This window comes from Sorex araneus, chromosome 5 (assembly GCF_027595985.1).
Source record: "Sorex araneus isolate mSorAra2 chromosome 5, mSorAra2.pri, whole genome shotgun sequence".
NCBI lineage: Eukaryota > Metazoa > Chordata > Mammalia > Eulipotyphla > Soricidae > Sorex > Sorex araneus.
Window position 1 is genome coordinate 81,574,661 of NC_073306.1, and position 26,624 is coordinate 81,601,284.

At 41.8% G+C, this 26,624-nt stretch overlaps 1 protein-coding gene across 3 annotated transcripts in view; it reads left to right on the forward strand.

Moving 5' to 3' along the window:
* The first annotated feature begins 4,334 nt into the window (after positions 1-4,334).
* The window catches only part of MTF2 (metal response element binding transcription factor 2), a 49,507-nt gene continuing 27,217 nt past the window's right edge, over positions 4,335-26,624 (forward strand). The window contains exons 1-3 of one of the 3 annotated variants that reach the window (XM_055139637.1): positions 4,335-4,608; positions 24,768-24,966; positions 25,106-25,187. In XM_055139637.1, the coding sequence (XP_054995612.1) occupies positions 4,604-4,608; positions 24,768-24,966; positions 25,106-25,187 (286 nt within the window). In that variant the 5' untranslated portion in view covers positions 4,335-4,603. Of the gene's footprint in view, positions 4,609-24,767; positions 24,967-25,105; positions 25,192-26,624 lie in introns of those variants that run through there. The other 2 variants (XM_055139639.1, XM_055139638.1) reach the window with 2 other exon arrangements.

The window sequence follows — 26,624 nt, forward strand, 5'->3', positions numbered from 1 at the left end:
TTTGGCCGTTGATGAGATTACGTGGTGCTGGGGGCAGTTTGTGGGTGTGACTGCCAAGCTACTGGAAAACTGGGCATCTGGGTGGAGGAGGCCCAGTCCCAATCTGAGCAGGCTTGGAAATCTCAGGCACGGGTCCTGCATACCTGGGTTCCTCTGCCGGTTCCTTCATGGGTGAGACTCATCCAAGTGCGTGGAGAGTGGCCTTGAGCATGAGTGAGGATGGGTTCTGGAGGTTTTTGGCTGTTGGAGTTCTGCCTGGGGCAGGAAGGGAAACTCAACCTGTCACCCTCCGAGGTGCCCCAAAATTTCATTTTTTTAAAAAAATTTTTTTTTACTTAAGTAACATTATACTATAGCATTATTAAAGTTTCAGATGTGCATCATTATAAACCATGAATATATTACACTTAGTTTACCTCTAAAAGACTAACTCCAGGGGCTAAAGAGATAGTATAATGGGTAGGCTACTTGCCTTGAATGTTGCTGACCAGGGTTCTATCACTAGCACCCCATATGGTCCCCTGAGGCCACCCCCCTAAGGAGTGATCTCTGAGCACAATCCAGGAGTAATCCATGAGCATCTCTGTGTGTGGCCCCAAACCAATAAGTAAATTAAAGACCAATTCTATTCTTCATCATACAATTACCCCTTTACTCTGGTTTGTGCATCCCTTCTGGTAACCACTAATTTTGTCTTATAGGCTAAAGTTTGTTCTTGATTTTTGGTTCATTTCTTTTTTTTAATTATTAATGCATCATGATTTATAAAGTTATTTATAGTTGAATTTTAGACATACTATGTCTAGCACCAATCCCACCATCAGTGTCTTTCTCCCCCTACTAGGTTTTCAGTTTCCCTCCCAACCACCCTCCCAACCCAGCCAGCACCTTGACAGGCACATTTTAAACTTTGGTTGTTGAAGTTTTAATCTCTTGATTTCAGTATTGTTGACTCTGTGAGTTGGATATTTAGCTATACTACTCCTTTATGTCACTGGTGTACTTAGATATCTTGATCCCTAGTGTCTGTTGCTTCTGACCATCTCTCTTTTCTTCACTCCCTTACCCCCCCATCCTTGAATTCTTTCCTTCTGTGTTCTCCTCTCTATTCTGGGCCAAGGGTGATCCTTATTTTTTTCCCATATATGACACAAATGAAATCATTTGGTGAAGGTCAGTAGCCTTCAGCCACTGATCAATGGATCAGTGCCAGTCTGCAGGTATAGAAAGATTGGAAACCCTTGGTCCACCACCTTGGTTGAGGTGCCTGTGGTTCCGTGGACTGGGATGCAGAACAGGTGCTGGTCCTTAGCTGTAAATAGGTCAAAGTACACCAGTGTAGTTCTTTCTCCACCTGAACTTAATTTATTTAGCAGGTTATCGTCTAAGTCCATCCATACTATAAATGGCAATATTCTATCTTTTAGTGTGTGTGTATGTTTGTGTGTGTGTGTGTGTGTGTGTTGCCAAGGATCAAACCCAGGTCTTCACACATGCAAGGTGAGTGCTCTATCACTAAGATATATCCCAGCCAAGGTGTCATCTTTTAAAAAATATAGTTGAGTGCTATTCCATGGGGATACAAGATATCCATGTATCTTCTTTGTTCATACCATTTATGGCACTTTAGATTCTTGAGTAAGATTTTTAAATTTTTGTGTTTCTGAAGTTGAAATTATTGTAATAAGCCACAGAAGATACTCTTAGGCTTGATGACCACTTGATAAAAACATTCATAACTTTTAAACCAAATGTTCCCCCAAATGCATGTTCTATGATTAAACTTAACTGCACCCCAAACATACCTGTTTGTGAATATTTTTATTGAAATTTGGACTGTATCTCTTCTTGTTTAAGTCAGACTTTCCACAAACAGAAGAGTGAAGGCCAATAGAGATTAATTGGTCAGTAACTACATTAGACTTCAGAGAAAGTGAAACTCAAAAGGCATGGCAGGGTGAAGCTGCAGTGTGAAGACACAATATAGGTAACATTAGAAAAACAGAAAAAAAAAAAAAGAACAAAATGGAATACCCTGCCGCAGAGGCGGGGTAGGGTAGGGACGGGATTGGAGGGTGGGAGGGATACTGGGTTCATTGGTGGTGGAGAATGGACACTGGTGGAGGGATGGGTTCTCGAACATTGTATGAGGGAAACACAAGCACGGAGATTGTAAATTTGTAACCGTACCCTCACGGTGACTCACTTATTAAAAAATAAAGAAAAAAATCCTCCAAAAAAAAAAAAGAAAAGAAAAACCAGTCAAAGGCCAGAGTGGTAGTACAATGGGTAGGGCATTTGCCTTGCCCGCAGCTGACCTGGGTCTGATCCTTGGCATCCTATATGGTCTCCCAAGCACCAGCAGGAGTAATTCCTGAATGCAGAGTCAGGAGGAACTCCTGAGCATCTCTGGAAGTGACCCAAAAAGAAATGAAAGAAAGAAAGAAAGAAAGAAAGAAAGAAAGAAAGAAAGAAAGAAAGAAAGAAAGAAAGAAAGAAAGAAAGAAAGGAAGGAAGGAAGGAAGGAAGGAAGGAAGGAAGGAAGGAAGGAAGGGGAAGGGAGGGAGGGAGGGAGGGATGAAGGAAGGAAGGAAGAAAAAAGAGAAAGGAAGGAAGGAAGGAAGAAAGGAAGGAAGAAAGAAAGGAAGAAAGAAAGGAAGAAAGAAAAAAGAGGAAGGAAGAAAAGAAAGAAAGAAAGAAAGAAAGAAAGAAAGAAAGAAAGAAAGAAAGAAAGAAAGAAAGAAAGAAAGAAAGAAAGAAAGAAAAAGAAAAGCCAATTAAGAGAAGCACAGGACTGAATTGATTGGAGTATCTAGGAATGTGTTTATTTTGGATTTTGGGGCCACAACCTGTGGGAGCTCTGGGATTACTTCCAGTCCTTTTCTGAGGGGCTGGGTCACTCCTGGAAATTCTCTCAGAACCATTGAGTGCTTAACCTGGGTCAGTGACATGTGTCCAGGCAAACCACTTAGAGGCTGGAGAAATAGTACAGTGATAAATCGTTTGTCTACCTGTCACCCCACATGGTCCTGAAGACCGCCAGGAGTAACTCCTGAGCTTTGCTGGGTGTGGCCCAAAGACAAAAAACAAAGAACAAACAAACAAACAAACAAAAGGCAAACATCTTAACCCCTGTACCATCTCCCCAGTGCTGACTAGGATAGTTAAAATAACAAAAGTTATAGGTAAAATCAGTTTATTTGCCAAGTACTGAGATCATAGACAGAGGATACCCCTCTGAAATAAGAGCCAGGTGATTTTAGGTGCCAATATGTGCCTTTAGAAAAAAAAAGGGGGGGTGGAGAACCCATAGTATTAATTATCCGTGTGATGTAATAGGAAACAAATGTATTTTAAAAAGTATTTCAATGTCATAAACCAGGGTCACACGTGGCTATGAATGGGAGCCGGATTGTTTCCAAGAAGATTAAAGACTAGCGTGCACTTAGTTTGTCACTTGGGTCCCCTGCTGTCAGCAGCGGAATGCTGGCAGATTCAACCTGCCCTAACAAGAAAAGTTCCATATTCCTAAAATAAACCAAATACATCACTATATATATATATATATATACATATATATATTTCTAAAACAAACTACCCGCAATTATTCATATATTTCATCCCAATGATTTACATCAAAATAGAAAAATCTTTTTGCCATTTGGGGAAAATGTCTAAAAAAATCTTCCGTATAAGCAGAATATAAAAGGGAATTTGGGAATGGGCAAAAACCCCTCAACGAAATTTAAAAAAAAAAACAAAAAACGCTCCTTTATGGGGTTCGGGGCCACACCCGGCAGTGCACAGGGTTTTCCCTCCTGGCTCTCTACTCAGAGGTCACTCCTGGCGGTGCTCGAGGGACCATATGCGGTGGCGGGGAGCTGAACAACACTTCATTCTGACATCCAGGATCTCCTTCCCCGCCGAAGGAAACTGGAATTGCAGGCCTCGGAGCGAAGATGGAAGAAACGAGCTCTAACTCAGGTTTTTTCCACACAAACAAAACCAAACCAAGCCCTGTACGAAGAGACAGAAAGCACAGTCCTGTTTCGCAGGAAAGCGTTATAAGAGACACAGCAGGCAGGACGCTTCCCTTCCTAAGAGAAGCCGCACTGGAGCTCGGCCGCCCAGAGCGCAGCGTTCACTATTGTGTTAGCGCCGACGGCGGAAGTACTTATCCCCACCGCGACGTTAAAGAGTCCTTCTTTGTTCAGGCCTGGCCGTGGACCGAGGCAGCGGTGTCCTTCCGCGCTCGCCGCCCAGTCCCCGCCCCCTCGAGGCTCTGGAGAGCTGCCATTCGGCCCCGGAGTCGTTCCGCGATCCCAGAATGCACCGGCAGTCCGCGGGAAACCAAAATGGCGAAGGGCTGTAGCGAAGTGGCTTGTGTTGGAGGCCGGTAGAAGAACGCTCCGTCTCCTCCCAACCCTCGTCCCCTGCACCTCGGTTTGTGCGATCGCATGTGCGGGGTGCCCGGCGGGGTCGGTGCCCAGTCAGCGCTCGAACTCGCAGCGGGGGAAAGCGCCCACGGGGACCGTGATCGCTGGTGGCTGTTGATTTTTTTTTTTTTCCTGTATGAAGCGGTTGGCACCACTGAAGTGACCGAATGAGGTGAGAGACCTTGGCCTGAGAGCCGACTCTGCGGCCGGGTGTGTGTGCGTGTGCGTGTGTGTGTGCGTGCGTGTTTGTGTGTGTCTGTGGTGGTGGTGGGGGGGGGTGGGGATGAGGAAGAAAGGAAGCAAGTCCAAAAGGGAAAGATGGAGGCTCGAGGTGGGGGGTGGGGGTTTGCGTGTGTGTCTGTGGGTGCCGTGCGTTTGTGTGTGCTTGTGTGTGCGCGCCGAAATGCATGGACGCCGGAGGAGCGGTCTGCCGGCGACGGCGGGGGAAGCGGGGCTCGAGGCGGTGAGCGGAGCGCCGGGAGGAAAAATGACGGCACGCCGCGGCGGGGAAGCTCTGTCTGGAGGGCCAGGAAGGAACCTGGGGGCGGGAGCCGGCTGGAGGGGGGCCAGGATGAACCCAGTGGGGCACGGAGCCGGGCGATGTGGGGCGCCCAGGGAAGGGACGCCCGGGGCTGGGGATTGGACCGCGCGGGAGGCAGCGTCGGGGCTAGGGAGCAGGAAAACACACCGAGCGGAATCTGCCCGCAGCCCCTGCCAGCTCGTAGGGAGTCCCAGTGCGCAGGAGAGTGGGGGTGCCGGGAGGGCGACCGTACCCCGGGAAGCAGCCCCCACCCCCAGATGCCTTGGGTTACTGAAATGCAGCCCACAGCCTCCGCTCGGGGAGGGGGCGCGGGGGTAGGTGTCCGCTACCGTGCGTTATTTTTTTACCGTCGGGGTCATTCACGGTTTTCAGGGATCCTTAATTGGCGACGATTTCCTTTACGTTGTTTGGTGACTGCCAGAAATGGGTATCTCTGTGTGGCTGTGCCGTCTGGTGTCTTTGGTTACTAGAGTTTTTCCTTTGGAAGCAGCTCGAGGGAACAGATGGATTTATTGGGGTGATTGGACCCACCTAAGAGGGTGCGTGAACAATGGGGAAAGGGTTAGGGAATGTTAATCTGTTCCTTTAAATGGATTTAATTTTGGTTTAGGATAGCACCGGTTTAATACTCCAAGGCTGGGACGTCTGGGTAGGCCCGTATTTCACATAGGAGAACAGCCTGTGAGGTCAGTACTCCCCGAGAAAGCTGTAAATAGTGCTTGATTTAATTGGACTCCAGATGCTCCGGTAGGAGTAACTTTCTCCTGCAGATTGATTCCATGTGACCCTCCAGTGTACCTACCTTGCTTGCGGACTGGTTTCAATTTTCCTGTTTTTATTCTCTTGAGAGTTCCCCCTCACCCCACCCCACCCCACCCCACCCCCAGTGCGTTGCAAAGACTGAATTTATATGTGGGTAAAGTTGACTTGTACTTGAATTCTTGAAATGGCCTTTTCTAAGGTTTAAATACTTTAAATGGAGCCATTTTGACTTACAGCTTTAGGAGCCCAGAAGTTTTGGCAAACAGTTGATTTCCAGTTTATTCACATACTCTATATTGGATTTGGAATGTTTCTCACACTCCCAGAAATTTGCAGCAGTGATAGCTTGAGAGGACCACAAGGTAAAATAATTAGACATTTTAGGTTTCTAAGTTTAAAAAGGATATGATCTAATTAGAGTTTTTTTTACCTTCAGTTTTTTTAAGAGCTAAATATATTCTAAGATATTTGTCTTAAGAGTGCACCTGTTTCCTGATATTGCTTATTCATGTTAATGAGCATTAACGGAACTCCATACTTATCAGGATGATATGCATTATACATTTTAGAATATAGACATTGATTAAAATTGATGAAAGTGAAAAGCTATTTAATAATCTTTTTAATTATTTGACTTGGAAACTTAGTTATGAAAGGGATTTAACTGTTTTGCTATGGATTGTGTGGGTTGTAAGTTGATATGCGTTATAGTGATACTGTTAGACATGTGACTGAAGGATAACTGCTTTCTTTCCATTTTAACACGTTCGTCTTTACTTAGAAAAAAGTAGTGACAATATAATGATTTTAACAGGTGGGAAAATTTGCCTCTAAGAAATTGCTAGTCCCCACTTCTGTAGTTTGGTGGCTTTGAAGGTAAAATGTAATTCCATTTTTGTCTATAAACTTTTATGAATGATATTCTTTGGTTGATTATTTGTTGTTCTATAGCAACCTTAAGTTGGAATGTGGAAGTTTCCTGGTGGATATTTTCAGTGTATCAGGATAATGCTGTTCAATAGAGCTTCCTGTGGTGATGATGATTTTTTTTTTTTTTTTTTGGTGATGATGATTTATATCTACGCTATCCAGTATGGGACCCTATAGTCACACATGAATGTTGAACCATTGTTGAACTAGTCAGGCCAAGAACTGAATTTATGACTTAATTCATTAAAACTAAAATTTAGGGGCTGGAGCGATAGCACAGTGGGTAGGGCGTTTGCCTTGCACGCGACCGACCTGAGTTCGATTCCCATATCCCATATGGTCCCCTGAGCACTGCCAGGAGTAATTCCTGAGTGCAGAGCCAGGAGTAACCCCTGTGCATAGCCGGGTATGACCCAAAAAGCAAAAAAAAAAAAAAAAAAAAAAACCAAAGAAAAACAAAAAACTAAAATTTAATGATGAAATGCAATTCTCAGCAATGCGGGTGGAACTGGAAGACATGTTAAATAAGTTACTGGGAGAACAAATACTTGATTTCAATCATCTATGGAATATAGAGAAACAAAGGAATAGGCAGTAACAAACAGTGACAGTCCTTGGCCTTAGATGACAAAACTTCTTAAATAATGGGAAGAGGGGAGTGGGGAATGAAGATCTCACTGGAGGTAACATAGAGACTTGTGGAAGGGTGTCATGAGCACATTGTTGGTGGGGTGCAGTAATTTTGTAAGTCGACGCCATGAACTGAGGCCATGAACTGTTACCACTTTTGTAAAATTTTATTTTTTAATAGTAAAATTAATTAAAAAACAACAGGAACCCCACCTCCCCTTTTAAATGACTGCATAGTTTAGTGACTTGGATAGAACAGCTTTAGAGGTTACTACATCTATTTATTAAGAATTATTGCATCCAGTAATCATGGAAACCTTGGGAAGTATCTTAGGGTTTGGAGGGAATATGGAGGTAAGGCTTGCATGCTGCTATGAGAGCAGCTGTCCTGGTTTGAATCCCCAGTATTACATATGGTCCCCTGGGAACTGCCAGGTGTGGCTCCCCCTAGCCCCTAAGAAAAAGTTATCTTAGAACTAAAGTGATTCAAATTCTCTACATATTAAAAATTTAAGTATTCACTTGCAGCAGGTAGGGTGTTCGCCTTGCATGCGGCCATCCCGGGTTTGATTCCTCTGCCCCTCTCAGAGAGCCCGGCAAGCTACCGAGAGTATCTCGCCCGTATGGCAGTGCCTGGCAAGCTACCTGTGGCATATTCGCTATGCCAAAAACAGTAACAAGTCTCAAATTGGAGATGTTACTGGTGCCCGCTCGAGCAAATCTATGAGTAACGGAGTGACAGTGACTTCTATACACCATATATTTATTCTCATTCTCTCTCTCTCTCTCTCTCTCTCTCTCTCTCTCTCTCTCTCTCTCTCTCTCTCTCTCTCTCTCTCTCTCTCTCTCTCTCCTCTCCTCCCCTCCCCTCCCCTCCCCTTTGCCTTTGTGGGCTACATCTGGCAGTACTCTGGGATCACTCCTGACAGACTTGGGGCTGGAGATCAAACTTGGGTGGGCCACATGCAAGGCAAGCACCCTACTTGCTGTACCATTGCTCTGGCCTCTCATTTCTGTCTTTATATAATGTTACAAAAGAAGACAATAGCCTCTGGTATTTTTAGGATGTAAGATTCTTTTGTAAAAACAACAAAATGGGTGTTGGGAAAACTAGTTTATTTACTTATTAAAAATTTTATTTTTTAGGCCCAGAGAGATAGTACAGTGGGTAGAGTGCTTGCCTTGTATGCAGCCGACCCAGGTTTGATCTTTGGCACCCCATATGGTCCCCTAAGCTCAGGAATGATCTGAGTGCAGAGCTGGGAATAATTATTGAGCCCTGATAGGCCCCAAAACAAAACACTTAATTTTATGTATTATTTAAACTTTTCCAGGAATAGTTTTGAAAAGTGAACTAGCTTAATGAAAAAAAAATTTTTTTACCCTTGTTTGTTTTATCTCTATCTCCATCCACTCCCCTTTGTGTTCTGTTGTTCTTTTTAAAAGGCTTTTTTTTTTTTTTTTTAGCTTTTTGGTCACATGTGACAATGCTAAGGGGTTATTCCTGGCTCTGCACTCAGGAATTCTTCCTGATGGTGCTTGGGATACCATATGGGATGCTGGGGATCGAACCTGGGTTGGTCACGTGCAAGGCAAATGCCCTACTTGCTGTGCTCTTTTCACATGTAGTAATGCACAGATCTTAACTGCAGATTATTTTTTGGGGTTGGGTGAGGCACACCCAGCAGTCTCAGGGCTTATTCTTGCCTCTCTGCTCAAGGGTCTCTTCTGGTGATGCTCAGGGGACCTTATGCGGTGTGGGGAATCAAACAGGTTGACTGTATGCAAGGCAAGTGTCTTGATCTCTGTACTATGTATATGGCCCCTTAACTGTAGTTTTTAATACCTTTATTGAGAGAATGAACATATATAGGTACATTATCACGTGTATATACCCTTTTTTTTGGGGGGGGTCACACCTGGCAATGCATAGGGGTTACTCCTGGCTCATGCACTCAGGAATTATTCCTGGTGGTGCTCGGGGGACCATATGGCATGCTGGGAATCGAACCCGGGTCTGCCGTGTGCAAGGCAAATGCCTTACCCGCTGTGCTATTGCTCCAGCCCCGTATATATACCTTTTTAAAGTGTACAATTAAGTTATTTTTTCCTATGCTTATGGATATGCAATTTTTTTTGGGGGGTGCACATCCAGCTGTGCACAGGGTTTACACCTGACAGTATGCTCAGGGTCATCCTTGGTGGTACTTATGGGACCATATGTTGTACCAGGATCAAACCCAAGTTGATCACATGCAAGGCAAGTGATATTTGCTACACTTGCTTTGTGTACACAGTCTCCAACCCCATTATCTAATTTCAGAACATTCATCCTCTTCAAATGAAAATCTACATTCACTGGCATGCATGCCTTGTTCTTGTCTATCTTTCTTCTACCCCCTGACAATCATTAGTCTCCTGGTGTTTATATTTTACCTTTACTGGAAGTTTCATATAAGCATAATCTTTGTTTTGTTTTGGGCACACTGGTAGTGCTTAGGGTTAACTCCTGGCTCTGCACTTAGAAAATCTCTCCTGGCAGTGTTCCTGTGTCCATATGGGGTATGGGGATGGAACCCAGGTTGACTACATGCAAGGAAGCACCTTAACCAGTGTACTATCTCTATGGCCCCTAAGCACAATCTTTTGTCTCTGGGTTCTTTTACTTAGATTATTGTTGTCACGATACATCTGTGTTTGTTTTAACATATTGCTACTTCATTCCTTTTTGTGCCTGAAAAATACATGATGGATGGTAGTACATTTTGTTTATTCATTCCTCGTTTGATAGACATTTGGGTTGTGTCCACTTTTGGCTTTTGTAAGTAATATCTCTGTGATGCTTATATATAGGGGTTTGTGTGGACATGTTTTTCTGTACTGTCTGACTTCCTGTCAAGGAGTGTAATTGCTGGGTCAGCTATCTCTGTTTAACATTTTGAGGAACTGGTAAACCATTGTCCAAAGTGATTCCCATTTTAGTCTTACTACCATATATGACGATTCCAGTTGCTGCACATCCTTGCCAATAAGAGTTGGCTGTCTTATTATAAATGATCTTACAAGTCGTGCAGTGGTATTTCATTGTTCTTTTAATTTGTGTTTTCCTAATGGTTAATGATCCTGAATACTTATGTCATGTGTTGGCCATTTATGTACATTCTTTAGAGAACTGTCTTTGCCTATTAAAAAATAGGCTTTTCGGAGCTGGAGCAATAGTATATTGGGTAGGGCATTTGCCTTGCACGCGGCCGACCCGGGTTCAGTTCCCAGCATCCCATATGGTCCCCTGAGCACCGCCAGGGCTAATTCCTGAGTTCAGAGCCAGGAGTGACCCCTGTGCATTGCCGTGTGTGATCCAGAAAGAAAAAAAAAAGCTTTTTTTATTGTTAAGTTGTAAGTTTTTCTTTATATATTTTTGGATACGGGACTTACCTCTTCATTTGATAGTTCTTTCAAGCATAGTTTCATAATTTTAGGGACCATCGAGTAGTACAGTAGGTTAGGTGTTTGCCTTGTATGTGTGTGTTATGACCCAGGTTCAATACTCTACCCCATGTGGTCACTTGAGCACTACAAGGAGTAATCCCTGATCGCCGAGCCAGGAGTAATCCCTGAGCACTGTCAAGAGTGGCCCAAAACAAAACATTAAGATTTGTTTTTGTTGAAGTCAAGTTTATCCCGTCCTCAATGTTTGGGCTTTGCTTTAGATATATGCTTAAGAAACCATAACTCAGGGTCGTAAAGATAAACTCCTATGCTTTTTTTTTTTTTGGCTTAACTTTTTTTTTGTAGTTTTAACTCTTGAATCCATTTTGAGTTTTTGTATTTGATGTGCATTCAACTTTTCACTTTTGTGTGTGAATAATAGTTTTTGAGTACCATTTATTAAAAAGACTGTTAAAATTATTTGGGCAGTCTTGTGGCTACAATTATAAGGTTTCCCCCTCCCCCCTCGATTTTCAGTTTAATTCTGCTGATTTTATCCTTTGCCTATACCAGACAGAGGTTCTGAAACTTGCTTGGTCTGTATTGCCTCTTTTCAGAGAGATAATTACTCGGTTAAACCCTGGAAATCAACCTTCTTTGAGGTAACCATCAGAAAGGGCCCCCACTTGTAGCCAGGGTTTCTTCTACCCAGCTGCAGGATTGTTCCAACACCCCATGCTTCCTCTGGGAATCACCCACTTTGGGAAAGATCTTGAACTGTAACATCTTTATTAACTGCTGTTGCTTTCTTCTAAGTTTCAGAATTGGAAGTATGAATCCTTCAGTTTTGTTATTTTTTAAAAACTGAATATTCTGGATCTTTTAAAATATAAGTTTTAAGGTCAGTCTATTGTTTTCTGCACAACATAAAGCTGGGATTTATTTTTTGGTTTTGGGGTTAATCTTGTGGATATTCCTGGAGGTACTCAGAGGACCATGTGGGTGTTGGGGATTGATAAGGATCTCCCAGCTGGTGTTTTGGGGGTGGGTAGGTTTTAGCTCGTTCTCAAGTGGGGGTGGGCTACTCCCTACTCTGATAGGGGTGCCACTTGGTGCTCAAGGGACCATGCAGGGCCAGGGATTGGATTGGTGGTGGTGGTGGTGGTTTTTTTCTTGGGGGGGTGGGGGGAAGGACACTGGCAATGCTCAGGGGTTATTCCTTGGCTCTTGACTTTGGAATCTCTTCTGCATTCTTTGATCCTCTTGGATGTTTAGGATCAAACCCCAAGTTGGCTTAGTACAAGGCCAGTGCTTTGCCTGCTATACTGTCACTGGCCCCTTGGTGTATTGACCCCCCTGTATTATATCTCTGACCCCCATTTAGGATTTCTGGTAAATATTTCATTGAATAAGTAGGTGCTCTTGAGAAATACTGCAGCCTTAGCAGTGTTAACATCTTTTAAATCATAGGATGTTGGATGTTTCAGTTGCAGTCCTTACTTAATTCCTTTCTTGCTCATAGTTTTCATTGTATAAGCCTTGTTGCATAGTTTTTACATAAGATTTCTTAGTTAAATTTATTCATAAGTATTTAGTACTTTTGGTGCTATTGCAAGTGGAATATTCCTCCTAAATTTCATTTTCAGACAGTTCATTACTGGTATACAGAAATGTGACTGATTTTTTTTTTTTTGGTTTTTGGGTCACACCTGGCGATGCACAGGGGTTACTCCTGGCTCTGAGCTCAGGAATTAGCCCTGGCGGTGCTCAGGGGACCATATGGGATGCTGGGATTAGAACCTGGGTCGGCCGCGTGCAAGGCAAACGCCCTACCCACTGTGCTATCATTCCAGCCCCATGTGACTGATTTTTGTATGTTGATATTGTAATCTGTAATCTTTGTGAACTGGTCTACTAGTTCCAAGAGGAATTTTTGCTTCTTCTGGTGTATATGGATTCTCACTCTCTGAGTTTTATAGCTCATTTTCCTGCTAATAGTACGATAGTACAATTTTTTCTGTTTAAGTATTGGCTATAGTCTAATTTATTGTTGAAAAAATTGGAGAAAAATTGGAGAAAAATGGCTATATTAAAGAGAAACAATTATAATTGGGCTCTAAGGAGGCTGTTGGATTAATTAAAAAAATTAACTTGTTTTGGACCCACATCTGGTGGTGCTCAGTGCCACTCCTGGCACTGTACTTAAGTAACTCCCAGTGATGATGCTGTTGGAACTATAGATAGTGCCAGGTTTGTAGCATTCGAGACAAGCATCTGAACCTTAACTCCTATCAGTCTCTAACCCTAAAATCTTTATTTTTTCCCTTTTTCTTTTTGGGTCACACCCAGTGATGCTCAGGGGTTACTCCTGGCTCTTCACTCAGGAATTGCTCCTGGCGGTGCTTGGGGGACCATATAGGATGCCAGGGATCGAACATGGGTCAGCCGTGTGCAAACGCCCTACCTGCTGTACTATTGCTCTGGCCCCCTTAAAATCTTTTTTTTTTTTGCTTTTTGGGTCACACCTGGCAATGCTCGGGGGTTACTCCTGGCTCTGGCATTCAGGAATCACCCCTGATGGTGCTCAGGGGACCATATGGGATGCTGGGAATCGAACCCGGGACAGCCGCATGCAAGGCAAACACCCTACCCGCTATGCTGTTGCTCCAGCTCAAATCTTTTATTCTTGTTGCCTCACAGTGAATAGATTTTGTTTACAGTTTATTCTGCTTTTTTTTTAAGTCGAGTTATAACTGACATAACATTAGTTTCAGGTGTATAGTATGATTGATTCGTACATATATTGTGAAGTGATCAGATCTAGCTAATTTCTCACTACATAGTTGCAAAATATTTTTCATGTGATTTTTAATTTACTTAGTGACTTAATGCAATATTGTATTAACTATAGACACCAGGTTGTACATTATGTCCCAGAATTTTCATAACTGTAATTTATTCCTTTTGATCCCCTCTACCCCATGGTACCTCTTCTGTAACTTCCAGTATGTGTCTGATTCTATGGATTATTTTATTATTTTATTTTATTATTTTATTTTTTAGAGTGTACATTTAAATGATAACATTCAATGTTTGTCTTTGACTTATTTCGGTTAGTGTCCTCGTGGTTTATCTATGCAGTATGGATTTGGGGATCAGAACACGTGATACAGAAAATCAAAATCTGGATCTCACATGCAAGGCATTTTGCTTAACTTTTCAATTAGGCTGTCTATCTATGGTCATACCTGGTAGTGCTCAAGGGATTGTGCAGTGGTGGAGATCTAACCCAGGTCTCCTATATGCAAAAGCATCTACTCTAGTCCTTCAAATTAAAAAAAATATTTCTTAATTATTTTATATTGAACCACTATGAGAAGCACAGTTACAAATTTGTTCATGATTGGGTTTCAGTCATACAATGTTCCTTCCACACCTGTCTCTTCATCAATATACATTTCCCACCACTAATGTCCCCAAGTTCAGTCCCATACTCCTTTTGCGATTATTGTGTTTGTCCCTCTATCTACTTTCAACACTCAGTTCTTGTCCAGAGGTTTCACTTAAACCATTTGTTAAAAAGACTGTTAAACTGTTTGAGTCAATAGCTTCAATTTTTGGCAGATTAATTTCTTGGTAAGCTTGGTCTTGAGGTGATGGGAGTCTGGCTGGAGGCATGGCAGCGATTTTGGTCTGTTCTAATCCTTTGAGTCACCTCCCTGAGCAATCCAGATGGATAAGAAAGTTGTGATATGTTAAATATTTGTCCTCAATATATAATTTGTATAGATCATTTGGTATAGAGGCCAAATACCAAATGACCTTACTCATCTGTAGTTTATAGAGTAAAAACAAGGAAATGACTGGCATTGAATGATGGCAAACCTTTGACTTTTGAGCAAAAACAAGTTATCAAAAGTGTAGGGAGGGAGGTAAGGAAAAGGCAGACTAAAAGTGACATAATGACAGTGGTGTAGGGTCTTGGGCCTTTTGTCTGGTTGTGAAGGTTTAGTAATCTTGAACAAAAAAACCCATATAAGTTAATACTGTAATCATATTACCTAAATTAGATTTTTTTTAAAGTGCTGCTTTCCTGTTTATTTCTTTCCTAGTTATTCATCATTCATTCTTCATAGAGGAGCGAGAATCATTTATTATATTCATTTTTGTTGAAGGACTGGAGCAATAGCACAGCGGGTAGGGCGTTTGTCTTGCACTTGGCTGACCCAGGTTCGATTCCTTCGTCCATCTTGGAGAGCCTGGCAAGCTACCCATGGTGTATTCGATATGCCAAAAACAGTAAAAACAAGTCTCAGAATGAGACATTACTGGTGTCCACTCGAGCAAATCGATGAGCAATGGGATGACAGTGACAGTGGCAGTGATTTTTGTTGAAGGGTCCTCTGTGGGTACCTGAACCCCCTCTTATTGATAATCATAAGACTCAGGAGTTCATCAATACTCCCATCATTTGTTGATGTTTATGCAGTCTGGCTAAGAGCTCTTGTCTCAGTATACATGCATGTATATTAAAGCTTAAAATCATTCTCATTATAATACAGTTTTGCATCCTAATGTCTTTACCTTTTAGGGACTCTTCCTTTCGTTTTTGTTTTTTTGGGCCATCCCTGGGTTCTTGCTCAGGGATTATTCCACGGTGCTCCCAGGATTGGTTTGTGTGTGTGAGCAGTTCTGGGGCCTGCTCCCATCTTGCTGTCTGGATGTTGCTCCTAATGGTGCTTGGGGATTGAACTGAGACCTTCCACATGCTAAGCATATGCTCTAGCCCTTTGAAGGATCTCCCTGGCTCCTGTATCTTATAATCATGAGTTAACATCAACAAATACCTGGGTACTATGTACTGTGGAGAATTCATTTTCTGCTTTGAGTCACCGTAAAACTGGACTAGCTCCTGAGTATGTGGATCCTTCAGTAATGTGTGAAATATTTGCATACAAAACTGGATTTGTGAAGTTATAATTACTGAATAGCTTTAAGAATGCAGTTTTGGGTCTGTTGCTGTTCTATTTCCCGACCTCGTACTATTTTTTTTGCTGATTTCGTGTAAGCAGTCCTCATTGTAGTCTGGTATCTTGTCAGTTCTGTTGCTCCCAGTCCATGCTGATCTCTTGCTGGATCAGTCTCTTAGACTCTACTTGCTGTTGATGCTCTGTATGTAGTCTGTCACTGGGGCTCAGCAGCTCTTTGTCCCTTTGCCATCCTTTGTTCTCAGGCCATGTGCTTGTGGGTGAGAATTGCTACTTTCCTGCCTTCTGCTTGGACACAGGTGAGGGGGTCAAAGGGGACGTTACACAGCTGGTGCTCTTGTTTATACCTTACTAGTTCTCACCCCAGCCATTTCCATTAGCTATTTGACTGGCCACCTGGGAGAGTCAAAAAGACCAGTTAAATTAACTAGATTGCTTGGTGTTCCTTCTTTCCCTTCTACTTCCGCTTTAACATTTGTACTGAAAAATATTTCTGCATACTAAACAGGTAATTATTGGGGACCATCTTATGTTGGCAGGTACATGTTAACATTTAAGGATGAATTTGTTATATGCTTGCCAAAGAGGCAGGCTGGTGGAGTGGGAGGGAACGTGGGACATTAGTGGAGGGAAGGGGACACTGGTGTTGGAACATTGTATGCTGAAAATAACTATCATAAACAGCTTTGTAAATCATAGTCGCTTAATAACATTTGAAAAAAAGGATGAAGTATTAGGATTCTACAGTTTTCAGATGAATCGTCAAGATATAAATAAATACAGCAACCAGAGTAATAATACAGCAGGTAGGGCTGTACTGTTATAGGTAGCCTTGCACATGGTCACCCAGGCTTGATCCCTGACACCACATACAGTCGTGTGAGACTTCCAGGAGTGATCCATGAGCACAGAGCCAGGAGTAAGCCCTGAGCACATCTGGGTGTGGCTCAAACTACTGTACCCTCTCTCCCTGCCCCCCCAAAAAAGTACATTTATAGGGAGGGAAATATAAAACATGTGAACTGTTGAGTGATAAGTCTAGATAGATCTTACTGATATTTAGGTTTATTATTATTATTTATTATTATTATTACTATTATTATGTTTATGATTATTTAGGTTATCCTTGAAATTTCAAAATAATTGGGTTGGGTGCTGGTGGAGAGATAAATACACGCTGAGCAGGTGTGCACTGCATGCAGAAGGCCTGTTGTCCTCCAGTCTCTGGGAGTGATCTCTGAGCACAGAGCTAGGAGTAACCCCCAGAAATACTGGTGTAACCTTCCCAGCATTCTATATAGTCCTTGAGCATCTTTGGTGTATCCCCCTTCCCCCACAAACAAACCTCAGAAGGTAAACCTTAGCCTTATCACTAACGTTTTTTTTTTTTTTTTTCATTTTTGGTGGTTGAGAGCGTGGGACTCCTGACATTACTCAGGACTTACTGTGAACTGTGCTCAGAGATCACTCCTGGCAGTGATTGTGGGATCATGTTATGCTGGGATCAAAACACGGTTGGCTGCCTGCAAGACAACCCTGTACTATTTGTGGCTCCTGTTAACACCATTTATTTCCTTCTCTTTCTTTTTTCCCCATCCTCTTCTCCTTCCCTCCAACCTCGCCTCCCCTCCCCTGTCCTTCCCTTCCTTTCTCTTCCCATCCCTTTTGGTTTTGGGTCCACACCTGGCAGTGCTTAGGGCTTACTCCTGACTCTGCACTTGGTAATTACTCCTGGCAGTGCTCAGTGAACCATGCGGGGTGCTGGGAATTGAATCTGTGTTGGCTGCGAGGAAGACCCCTGCCCGACCCGCTATTGCTTTGGCTACTCACCACCAGGTCTTAAAACATTTTAACTCTAAGAATATAAGTATATTTTTCCAAAATATGAAATTATGTGTTATATTGAATAATGATATAAAACAAAGCATATTGACAGGGTTGAGAAGATTACTCAAAAGAACTGGGTTGCAGGGTTTGTGTATATGGAACCCCAGGCTTGATTCCTGAACCCTTCGTGCTGCTCTGAGCTGAAGTATTCAGCCTTGAAGCATGTTCACATTGCTCAAAACCAAAATTTAATACATTATCTTTTTCTTTCCTGTAGATTGGTACTGGTATTCATTATTACATTTGAAAACCACTGCTCTTTAAATAGTGGTGTTTTGAATTTATTGAAGGGGAGGGAGGGAGACGTTTCTGTGGTTAAAGATCAGGAAAAAACTATAAAAGTGTGACTTAGCATTATAGGCACCAGGGTAATCCTGTGAAAAAACTACCATATTCACTTGTTGTTGAAGTCCTTTCTCCCCCCCCCCCCACATTACCAACTCTTGAGGTTCTGTAAAATGGTTATTCTTTAGGATATCCCTTAAGAAATAGTGCCATGGATGTTCATAGTGTCAGACATTTGCCCTCACTTTGATTATTTTCTTTTTTTTTTTTTTTTTTTGCTTTTTGGGTCACACCCGGCGATGCACAGGGGTTACTCCTGGCTTTGCACTCAGGAATTACCCCTGGCCGTGCTCAGGGGACCATATGGGATGCTGGGATTTGAACCCGGGTCGGCCGCGTGCAAGGCAAACGCCCTACCCGCTGTGCTATCGCTCCAGCCCCTATTTTCATATTTTAAGTCAATTTTTAATATGGAAATACTACTCAGTACGATTATAAAACATCAAATTGTTGTAAAATTAAAAACATAGGTCTGGAGATGTGGCTCACTGGTAAAATACTTGCCTTCCATACATGTAGAGGCCTAGGTTTGATTGCAGAAAGAAAAATGAAAAAGATAGGGTTTTATTTTGTTTGTGGACCATTTTCACTTTGGCAGAGTGTGAACTTGAGCTTGGGCCTCTGATCACTGATATGCAGAGCCATGCTCTACAAAGCTTTTTATTTTTTTTTTTTGAAGTAAAATAGATTTTATTTGGAGGTTTGAAGGGAAGGACGATGAGAAAGTGAGTAACGTGCTCAAGAGAGAACCCAGTCTTCTCCAAGGGTGAAAAGAGAGCCCCTATACACATCCCAACATTAGACATGAAAGCATGAAAGTACACAACTCAAGAGGAGAGATGCGGCAACACATATGTTCGGGCAGCACAGGGGCTCAGGCAGCATGTGCACTCTATAGACTTTTGAGCTGTCTATCTGGCCCCATATGTTATCTTTTCCATTCCTCCACCCTTAGAGGCATCTGCTTTTTTGTTTGTTTGGGGGCTATTCCTGCAGTGTTCAGAGTTTACTCCTGGCTCTCTGGTCAGAGATCACTCCTGGTGGGTTCGGAGGACCATATGGGTTGCCAGGGATTGAGCCTAACTCAGGCAAGGCAAGTGGTTTACCTGCTGCACTACATTTTTGAACACTCATGTAAATCTTTTATTTATTTATTTATTTTGCTTTGGGGCCATACCTGGCAGTGATCAAGGCTCAGGGGTACTCCTGGCTCAGCACTCAGGAATCACTTTTGGGTGGGGCTCAGACGACCATATCCATGTGGGATGCCAGGATTGAGCCTGGGGAGGCTGCATATTAGGCAAGTGCCTCACCCGCCGTAGTTTCTCTCCAACCCCTTAGTTATTTCTTATTAGATGAGGAATTTCTCTTATACCTTCTCTCCTTCATTCTTTAAATACAGTTATACCCCAAATTTTAAACCCTCCTTTGATTTCATGATTATATAAACATTCCTTTTAGAGGCCTGGCAGATAGCTCGGTGGCTTAGCACAACTAAAGAGTCATGAAGTCAAATCTCTGTGTCACCACTTGTAGTGAACAGGATAGTCTCAAGTAAGTGGAGGGTCACAAGTTCACATCACAGTGCCACCTGCAAGCTTTGAGCAAATCTTGACAATTTTGCTGTTAGGGATGCCCAGTGAGAAAGGACTGGAAGATGACCTACTGATTATCTAGTGAAAGTGTCCAGGGCAGGTGTGAGTTCAATTTTTCATTCTATGATTATCAAAGTGGGCCGTCTTCCTTCTTCCTGGTCTACCCTCCTCAACCTCTTGCGGGAGTGTTGGGCCACCCAGGGGTGCAAGTAATAGCAGCCTCAGGTGCGATTGGTGGCAGGTGGAGGGAGTTGTCACTTTGCTTAAAAGTAGCTTTTCAGGGGCACTGAGTAATTTTTTTTCTGTAAAGGGGATTGGTAGTCTAAATTTATGAGCCTTTTCCTAAATCTTATGCTATCCTAATAACCACCCCAAGGTTTGAGGTCCCAGGCAAAGTAGGGGAAACATTAGGACCACTTAGACTGTGTTATACCAAAGTAACGCTGAGTCCTAAATGAGTTAAACAATGCCAAACGCTTTGTAGGATTTTAAGCTCTTCATTTCTTAAACAACTGGTTTGAAAGGTACTTTATTAAAAAGAAAAAAAAGTTGCTTCATTAAGACATAGTGACATTTCTTTAGTTTTCTTTCACCATTGAAAATCTTCACATATCTTTCCACTGTTTTTTATAAAATGTTTAAAAGTGTACTTTTCTACATTGTCTCCTATCAGTTATCTTTATTTTTCTTAGAAATATTCTGAACTCTTTTGGAGTTCTGCTATGATCTGGACTTGTTCTCTATGCACCATAGTAAGTTTTTATCTTTACAGCCATCCTGGCATGCTTTTTTTATTTTTGATTCTGCTATGTTGGCTTCCTTGTATTCATGTCTGCCTTTTGGGGGGGTCCTGGACTTCCCAAACACAGAAAAATTATTTGAATGAGTGAACGTTCACAGTGCTTAATAACAGTGTAAAACCTTTAGTGAGTGATCAGTAACTTTTACCCAGAGGCTGTGGATGGAAAACAAAAGCAAAAAGCGTAAAATCTTTTGACTTTTTAAAAATCATAACACAGGCCTCACCTTTCTAAGTCAGATCCCTGGCCCCAAAATTAATACTTTTTTCATGCCCAGCCCCAGCCTTCTTTCATTGCTGGAGGTTCAGCTCAGTGCCTCACAGATGGAAGACTGCTCTATTGCTGAGCTGGACCTCTGTTCCCCAGACTTGGTTGTGTTATTTCCATATTTCTTTGGTTGTCATGTACCAGGGGTTGCACTTAAGGTGCTGAATATTGCTCTCTGATGTGGGACAGTGTTGGGGTGTCAAACTTGTGGTATTACAACTTCAAATCAGGTACTTGACTCCTGAACCATATTCCTGCCATGCACCCCCTAGCCCCTACACAAATTGGTTTTGTTCTGGGAATTGAACCCTGGGCATTACACATGGAAGGCAGGAACTGTTGAGCCGGTGAGCTGAATCCCCGACCACCTCACTATGGCATTCTTATTCTTCTTCTTTTTTTTTTTTTTTTTGCTTTTTGGGTCACACCTGGCATTGCACAGGGGTTACTCCTGGCTCATGCACTCAGGAATTACTCCTGGCGGTGCTCAGGGGACCATATGGGATGCTGGGAATCGAACCCGGGTCAGCCGTGTGCAAGGCAAATGCCCTACCCGCTGTGCTATTGCTCCAGCCCCACTATGGCATTCTTCTTAATGAGACAGCAAAAAAATGTTTTCACTAAATTTAGGCTTGACTTAGGGTTTATCTGTGGAGTGGAGGAGTGGAGCTCACTCCACACAGTGTAACTCAAAGGCTATTACTGGCACAGCACTTGGGGCCTATTCATGGCAGTGCTGGGGATCAAGTTTGGGGCTCTGTCTCCTGTATGCAAAGCCATTTGCTTTGGCCCTTTGAGGTTTTTTTTTTTTTTTTTTTTTTTTGCTTTTTTTCCTTTTGGGTCACATCTGGTGATGCACAGGGGTTACTCCTTGCTCATGCACTCAGGAATCACTGCTGGCAGTGCTTGGGGAACCATATGGGATGCTGCGAATCGAACCTGGGTCAACTGCATGAAAGGCAAATGCCCTACCCGCTGTGCTAGCACTCCAGCCCCATTTTATTTATTTTTTTGTCCTTTGAGTTTTGACCTCTCCAACTCCATTGTTCTGTTTTTTTCTTTGGTGTTAGGGATTGAATATAGGGCCTCATATGTGAAGTTTGTGCCCTACCACTGAATTACATTCTGACTGACTTTAGTTTTTAATATATGTGATAGTAAAGTTAGCATACGTTAAGTATTTATGCCATAAAGTTGATAGGTGAACTAGTAGCTTTCTCATAGAGCAGTTTTGCTTAAAACAAGAACTAACTTGGTATACATTCAGTATTTCCTTGAAGTGACGTATCACTTCACTTTAAATTCATTTTCTTATTTATATTTGTGGGTTTCCTCATTTGATTCTGTGGCTGGAGTTGTGTTACCATCTGGGGTCATGTCTTCAATACAGTTTTGTTCACCACCTCCTTTTTGCTGTTAATGTCAAGTATAGTACATTTATATATACTTATAGCGTGCCTAACAATACAATTATATGTGTTTTATTTTGGATACTAGCCTTAGATAAAATACATATTTAAGTGGTCTTTCTTAGTTAGCTAATCACTGTTCTTATTTTGGTTCTTGTTCATGTATGAACTTCATTTGGTATTTCTTGTAAGTTAGCTGTGCTGGTAGCAATATTAATGCTTCTTAATTTAAAAAAATTTTTAATCTGGGGGATGGTGATGTTTGGGTCCATACCTGCTGCTTTAGGGGACACTCCTAGTATGTTCTATTAATACACAACTTATGTGATATAACTTTGGAGTCTAATTTTGGAGCCATTGCTATCTAAACTTTACACTTAAATATGAAATTTAATTGGTGTGTTTTGTTGTTGTTATTGTTTTGTCTTTTTTTTTTTTTTTTTTGCTTTTTAGGTCAGACCTGGCGATGCACAGGGGTCACTCCTGGCTCTACACTCAGGAATTATCCCTGGTGGTGCTCAGGGGACCATATGGGATGCTGGGAATCGAACCTGGGTCGGCTGTGTGCAAGGCAAACGCCCTACCCGCTGTGCTATAACTCCAGCCGCTGTCTTTTTTTTTTTTTTTTTTTTTTTAATAAAAACCTCCCAGATCGCATAGTTGAGGGATTGTTTGACATTCCCATCAGTATTCCCATCAGTGTACTAGACTCACTTCAATAATGGTTTCTTTTTCCCCTCTGTTTGGAACAGTTTAAACACTGTGATTCACAAAGTTATTCACAATACAGTCATTTCAGGTATTCAATATTCCAACACCAACCCCACTACCAGTGTGACCTTTCCTCCACTAATGTCCCAAGTTACCCCCATATCACCTCCTTAGCAGGCATGAAATAATTGACTTTATATTGCTTGTTGCAATATATATTTTGTACTGGTGTATTAAAGTTGTTGTCCTAGGATTTGCTGAGCTTTTAGGTGCTGGTTGAGCTTTCTGTGCTATTGTTTTTGCCAGCGGAGCTTAGTGGGCTTCTACACAACTATTCTGTCTAATTGGCTGTGGCTATCTAATTTTTCTGGGCTGTTAGTACTTGGGCTTTTGGAGAGGCTTCGTGAGCCTACCAGGTTCAGTGTGGCTTTGGCTTCTATTTGAGATTGGTCATGGGGCTGGGCAGTTAAATTTGAGTGGACGCAGGTGTGGATGGGTGTCTGCTGAACTCTCCAGTGGTCAGGGACTTGGCATGACTCATCCCCCTGAAAGCTCCAGTGATCTGGGCTCAGAGACTTGGCCTACTAGGATCAGTCTTGATGACTTTCCGTGAATATACAGTTACTATCTAGATCATCCATTACTGTGTTTTAGTGGCATTGTCAGTTTTTATTCTTAACAAGTGCTTATAAAGTTGTTCTGTGTGCCTACTTTTTTTTTCATTTTTTGGTATTTCGGAGGCCACACCCAGCAGTGCTCAGGGTTTTCACTCCTGAGTAAGGAGCTCTGGGATCACTCTTGATGGGCTTGGCAGATCATATGTGATTTGGGGATCGAATTCAGGTTAGCTGTGTGCAAGCCAAGCGCCCTACCTGCTGTCCTATTGCTAGGGCTATTTTGAAAGTTGCAGCCTTGAATATGTTAGCTTAACATGATTGCTAAATCCTGACTTTATTTTCCATAATCACTGAGATAATTTGAGAACTGTTAACTTCATTTTAGACTGTTAAAATGTTTAAAATATTTCTGGGCATTATTTTTGATTTGAGGTGCTTTTTATATTTTCTTAAATAAAAAAAAAGGTCTCATTGGAAAGTAGTATGTAAAATACAATGAACATACAATATGGCGTGCTTTTACTTTGAAGGACTGGGGAGATAATGCGGGTCATAAACACATACCTTGCATGTTCAAGGACTCAAGTTTGTTTTCAGACTTTTGTATCTGTTGTTTTCTAAAAGTTTCCTCTGTCTCATCTTATAGCTCCTTAAAAAAAAATGTTTGGGAGCCATATCCAGTTTCGCTCATGTCTTTCTCCTGGTTTGTTTGGGAACATATGGAATGTCAGGGTTGACCCTGCGTGGGCCATGTGCAAGGCAAGCACCCTGCCTACTGTACTTTCCGGCTTCTCTTGTATCTTGTAGTTCCTTCATCTTTTCCTTAATTACTGTTATTTTGCTTCTCTGACCATGTATTCAATTTTTATATCACCTACTATTTGTTTCTGCCATTTCTGATTTTTGCTTTCTCATTTTCCTTTAATTTTTTGTGTTTTTCTGTCTGTGCCATTATTTGAGTTCATTAAACATCCTCAACACGGTGTCACTAAAGACATTCTCTGAGAATTTACAGACCTGGTTGAACCTTGAATGATATTTTCATTTATTGAACTTAGTGGGTTTTTATGCATAATCCTCATTGGGTTTGCTATGCTCCTGCTGGGGGGCGGAGGAGATTGACAGAGCTTCAGGAAGTGGAGCTGGGTCTGTTGATATGGCAGAGGTCTGGTGTGACGTGGGATGCTATGCTGCCAGGACCTAGCTGGAGGGAACCGGGTTTCACTTTGGTTCCAGAAAGGTCCCTGAGATGTCAGCCTTGGAGATTAATCTCTCATGGGGACGTGAGGGAGCAAGCAGAGGTTTGTTGACATTTTTTTTTTATGAATCACTATTTTTGATTAATTATATAGTATATTTGGTATAAAAGAAGCTCTACAAGTAAGTTAATCTTATATTTGGTCTTTTATTTCCTAAACAGAGACTCTACAGGGGCAGGTAATTCACTGGTCCACAAGCGGTCTCCTTTACGTCGAAGCCAAAAGACCTCAGCATCCTTGAGCAAGCTGTCTTTACAGGATGGACATAAAGTCAAAAAGCCAGCATGTAAATTTGAAGAGGGTCAGGATGTCCTAGCTAGATGGTCAGATGGCTTGTTTTATCTTGGCACTATCAAAAAGGCAAGTTACCCTTGTAAAAATTTATGCTGTTTCTGTAATAAACTCTTAATTATCTTGAATTTGAATTTGAATAGAATTTTTTTAATTAAATGTTTTTAATTTTTAAAGAAGTCATCCTAAGTATTCCTCTGTATTTCAGATAAACATATTGAAACAGAGCTGCTTCATCATATTTGAAGACAGCTCTAAATCCTGGGTTCTCTGGAAGGACATTCAAACAGGCAGGTGCTAATACTTCTTATGAACATGCTTTACATTGAAATTTGATTTTTTTTTTTCAGCTTGTTACTTTTTGTTGCTACCTACTACTGAGTATAATGTGTTAAGATAACTCCGTTCTTTTATGATAAGATGCTAAGAAATTCAAAGTATGGTCTTCAGAGTTTATTATAGAGACTATAGAATAATAAAAATTACACTGACAGTAGAGGGAGACTAGAGGACAGATGAGAATGCACACTTATAAACTACTGTTAGGAGCCTTCTGAGAACTTTGAAAATATTATAGCACTAATTTTAGTCCCTGATATGAGTGACACTCCAGGCTTAAACTTTACTATTACTTGCTTATATTAGTCAAAATAACGTTGTGAACTGATACTTATTGAGCACTTTCTGTTTGCCAGGTTCTGTGAAAAATTAGGACATATTAATATAATATTATAAATATTCATTAATAACAATGGTTTGAAATTACTGTTTAATTATGGTTTTTTATGTTTAGATGGGAAAATGAGGCTATATTTGGGTGCAAGTAAAAATGAATACAGGTATGCCTTGGTTTGGTTATAGGTACGTTTGTCGTAATGTTTTTCTCTCTTAATTGTTCTGTGCCCTGCGAATCTGCTAAATACAGCAATTTTTCTGGGTGTGTTTAGGTGTGTCTTTCATCGAAAGCACTTTATATAAAACTGTAAATATTAAAAAATTTGAGTATTTTAGCTGTATAGCACAACTCCACTTCTGATATTTTATTTCCTGTGTTCATAGTCCTGAAATTTTTTTTTTTTACTTATTACTGATTTTTTGGTTTTGGGGCCACACCTGGCAGTGCTCAGGGCTTACTAACCTGGCTCTGTATTCAGGGATTGCTCCTGCTGGTGCTTGGGGTCTGTATGTGGTGCTGGTTATGGGTTGCTATGTTCCAGCAAGTGCCTTCTGTATGCATTCTGGCCCCAAGGTTGTGGTTTTAAACACATCTTGAAGAAAGAGAAATAAATTTCCTGTTTCTCAAGTGGGTATACCTTTCCAGAGTAATTTAGTGATTGGGTTTGCATTTGAATTCCAGCTGCATTTTTCTGGTAGATTACTGATGTATTCTGTTTTTTAATTTCATTCATAATTTTCCCCTGTCACTGTCACTGTCATTGTCATCCCGTTGCTCATCGATTTGTTTGAGCGGGCAACAGTAACGTCTCTCATTGTGAGACTTATTGTTACTGTTTTTGGCGTATCCAATATGCCACAGGTAGCTTGCCAGGCTCTGCCGTGCAGGTGCAATACTCTTGGTAGCTTGCCGGGCTCTCCGAGAGAGGCGGAGGAATCGAACATGGGTCGGCCGAGTGAAAGGCTATTGCTCCAGCCCAATTTTCCCCTAAGAATGAAAAGATTTTCTAAAGGAATTGAAATGCTTTTATTGTAATCTCCCAATACTGAGG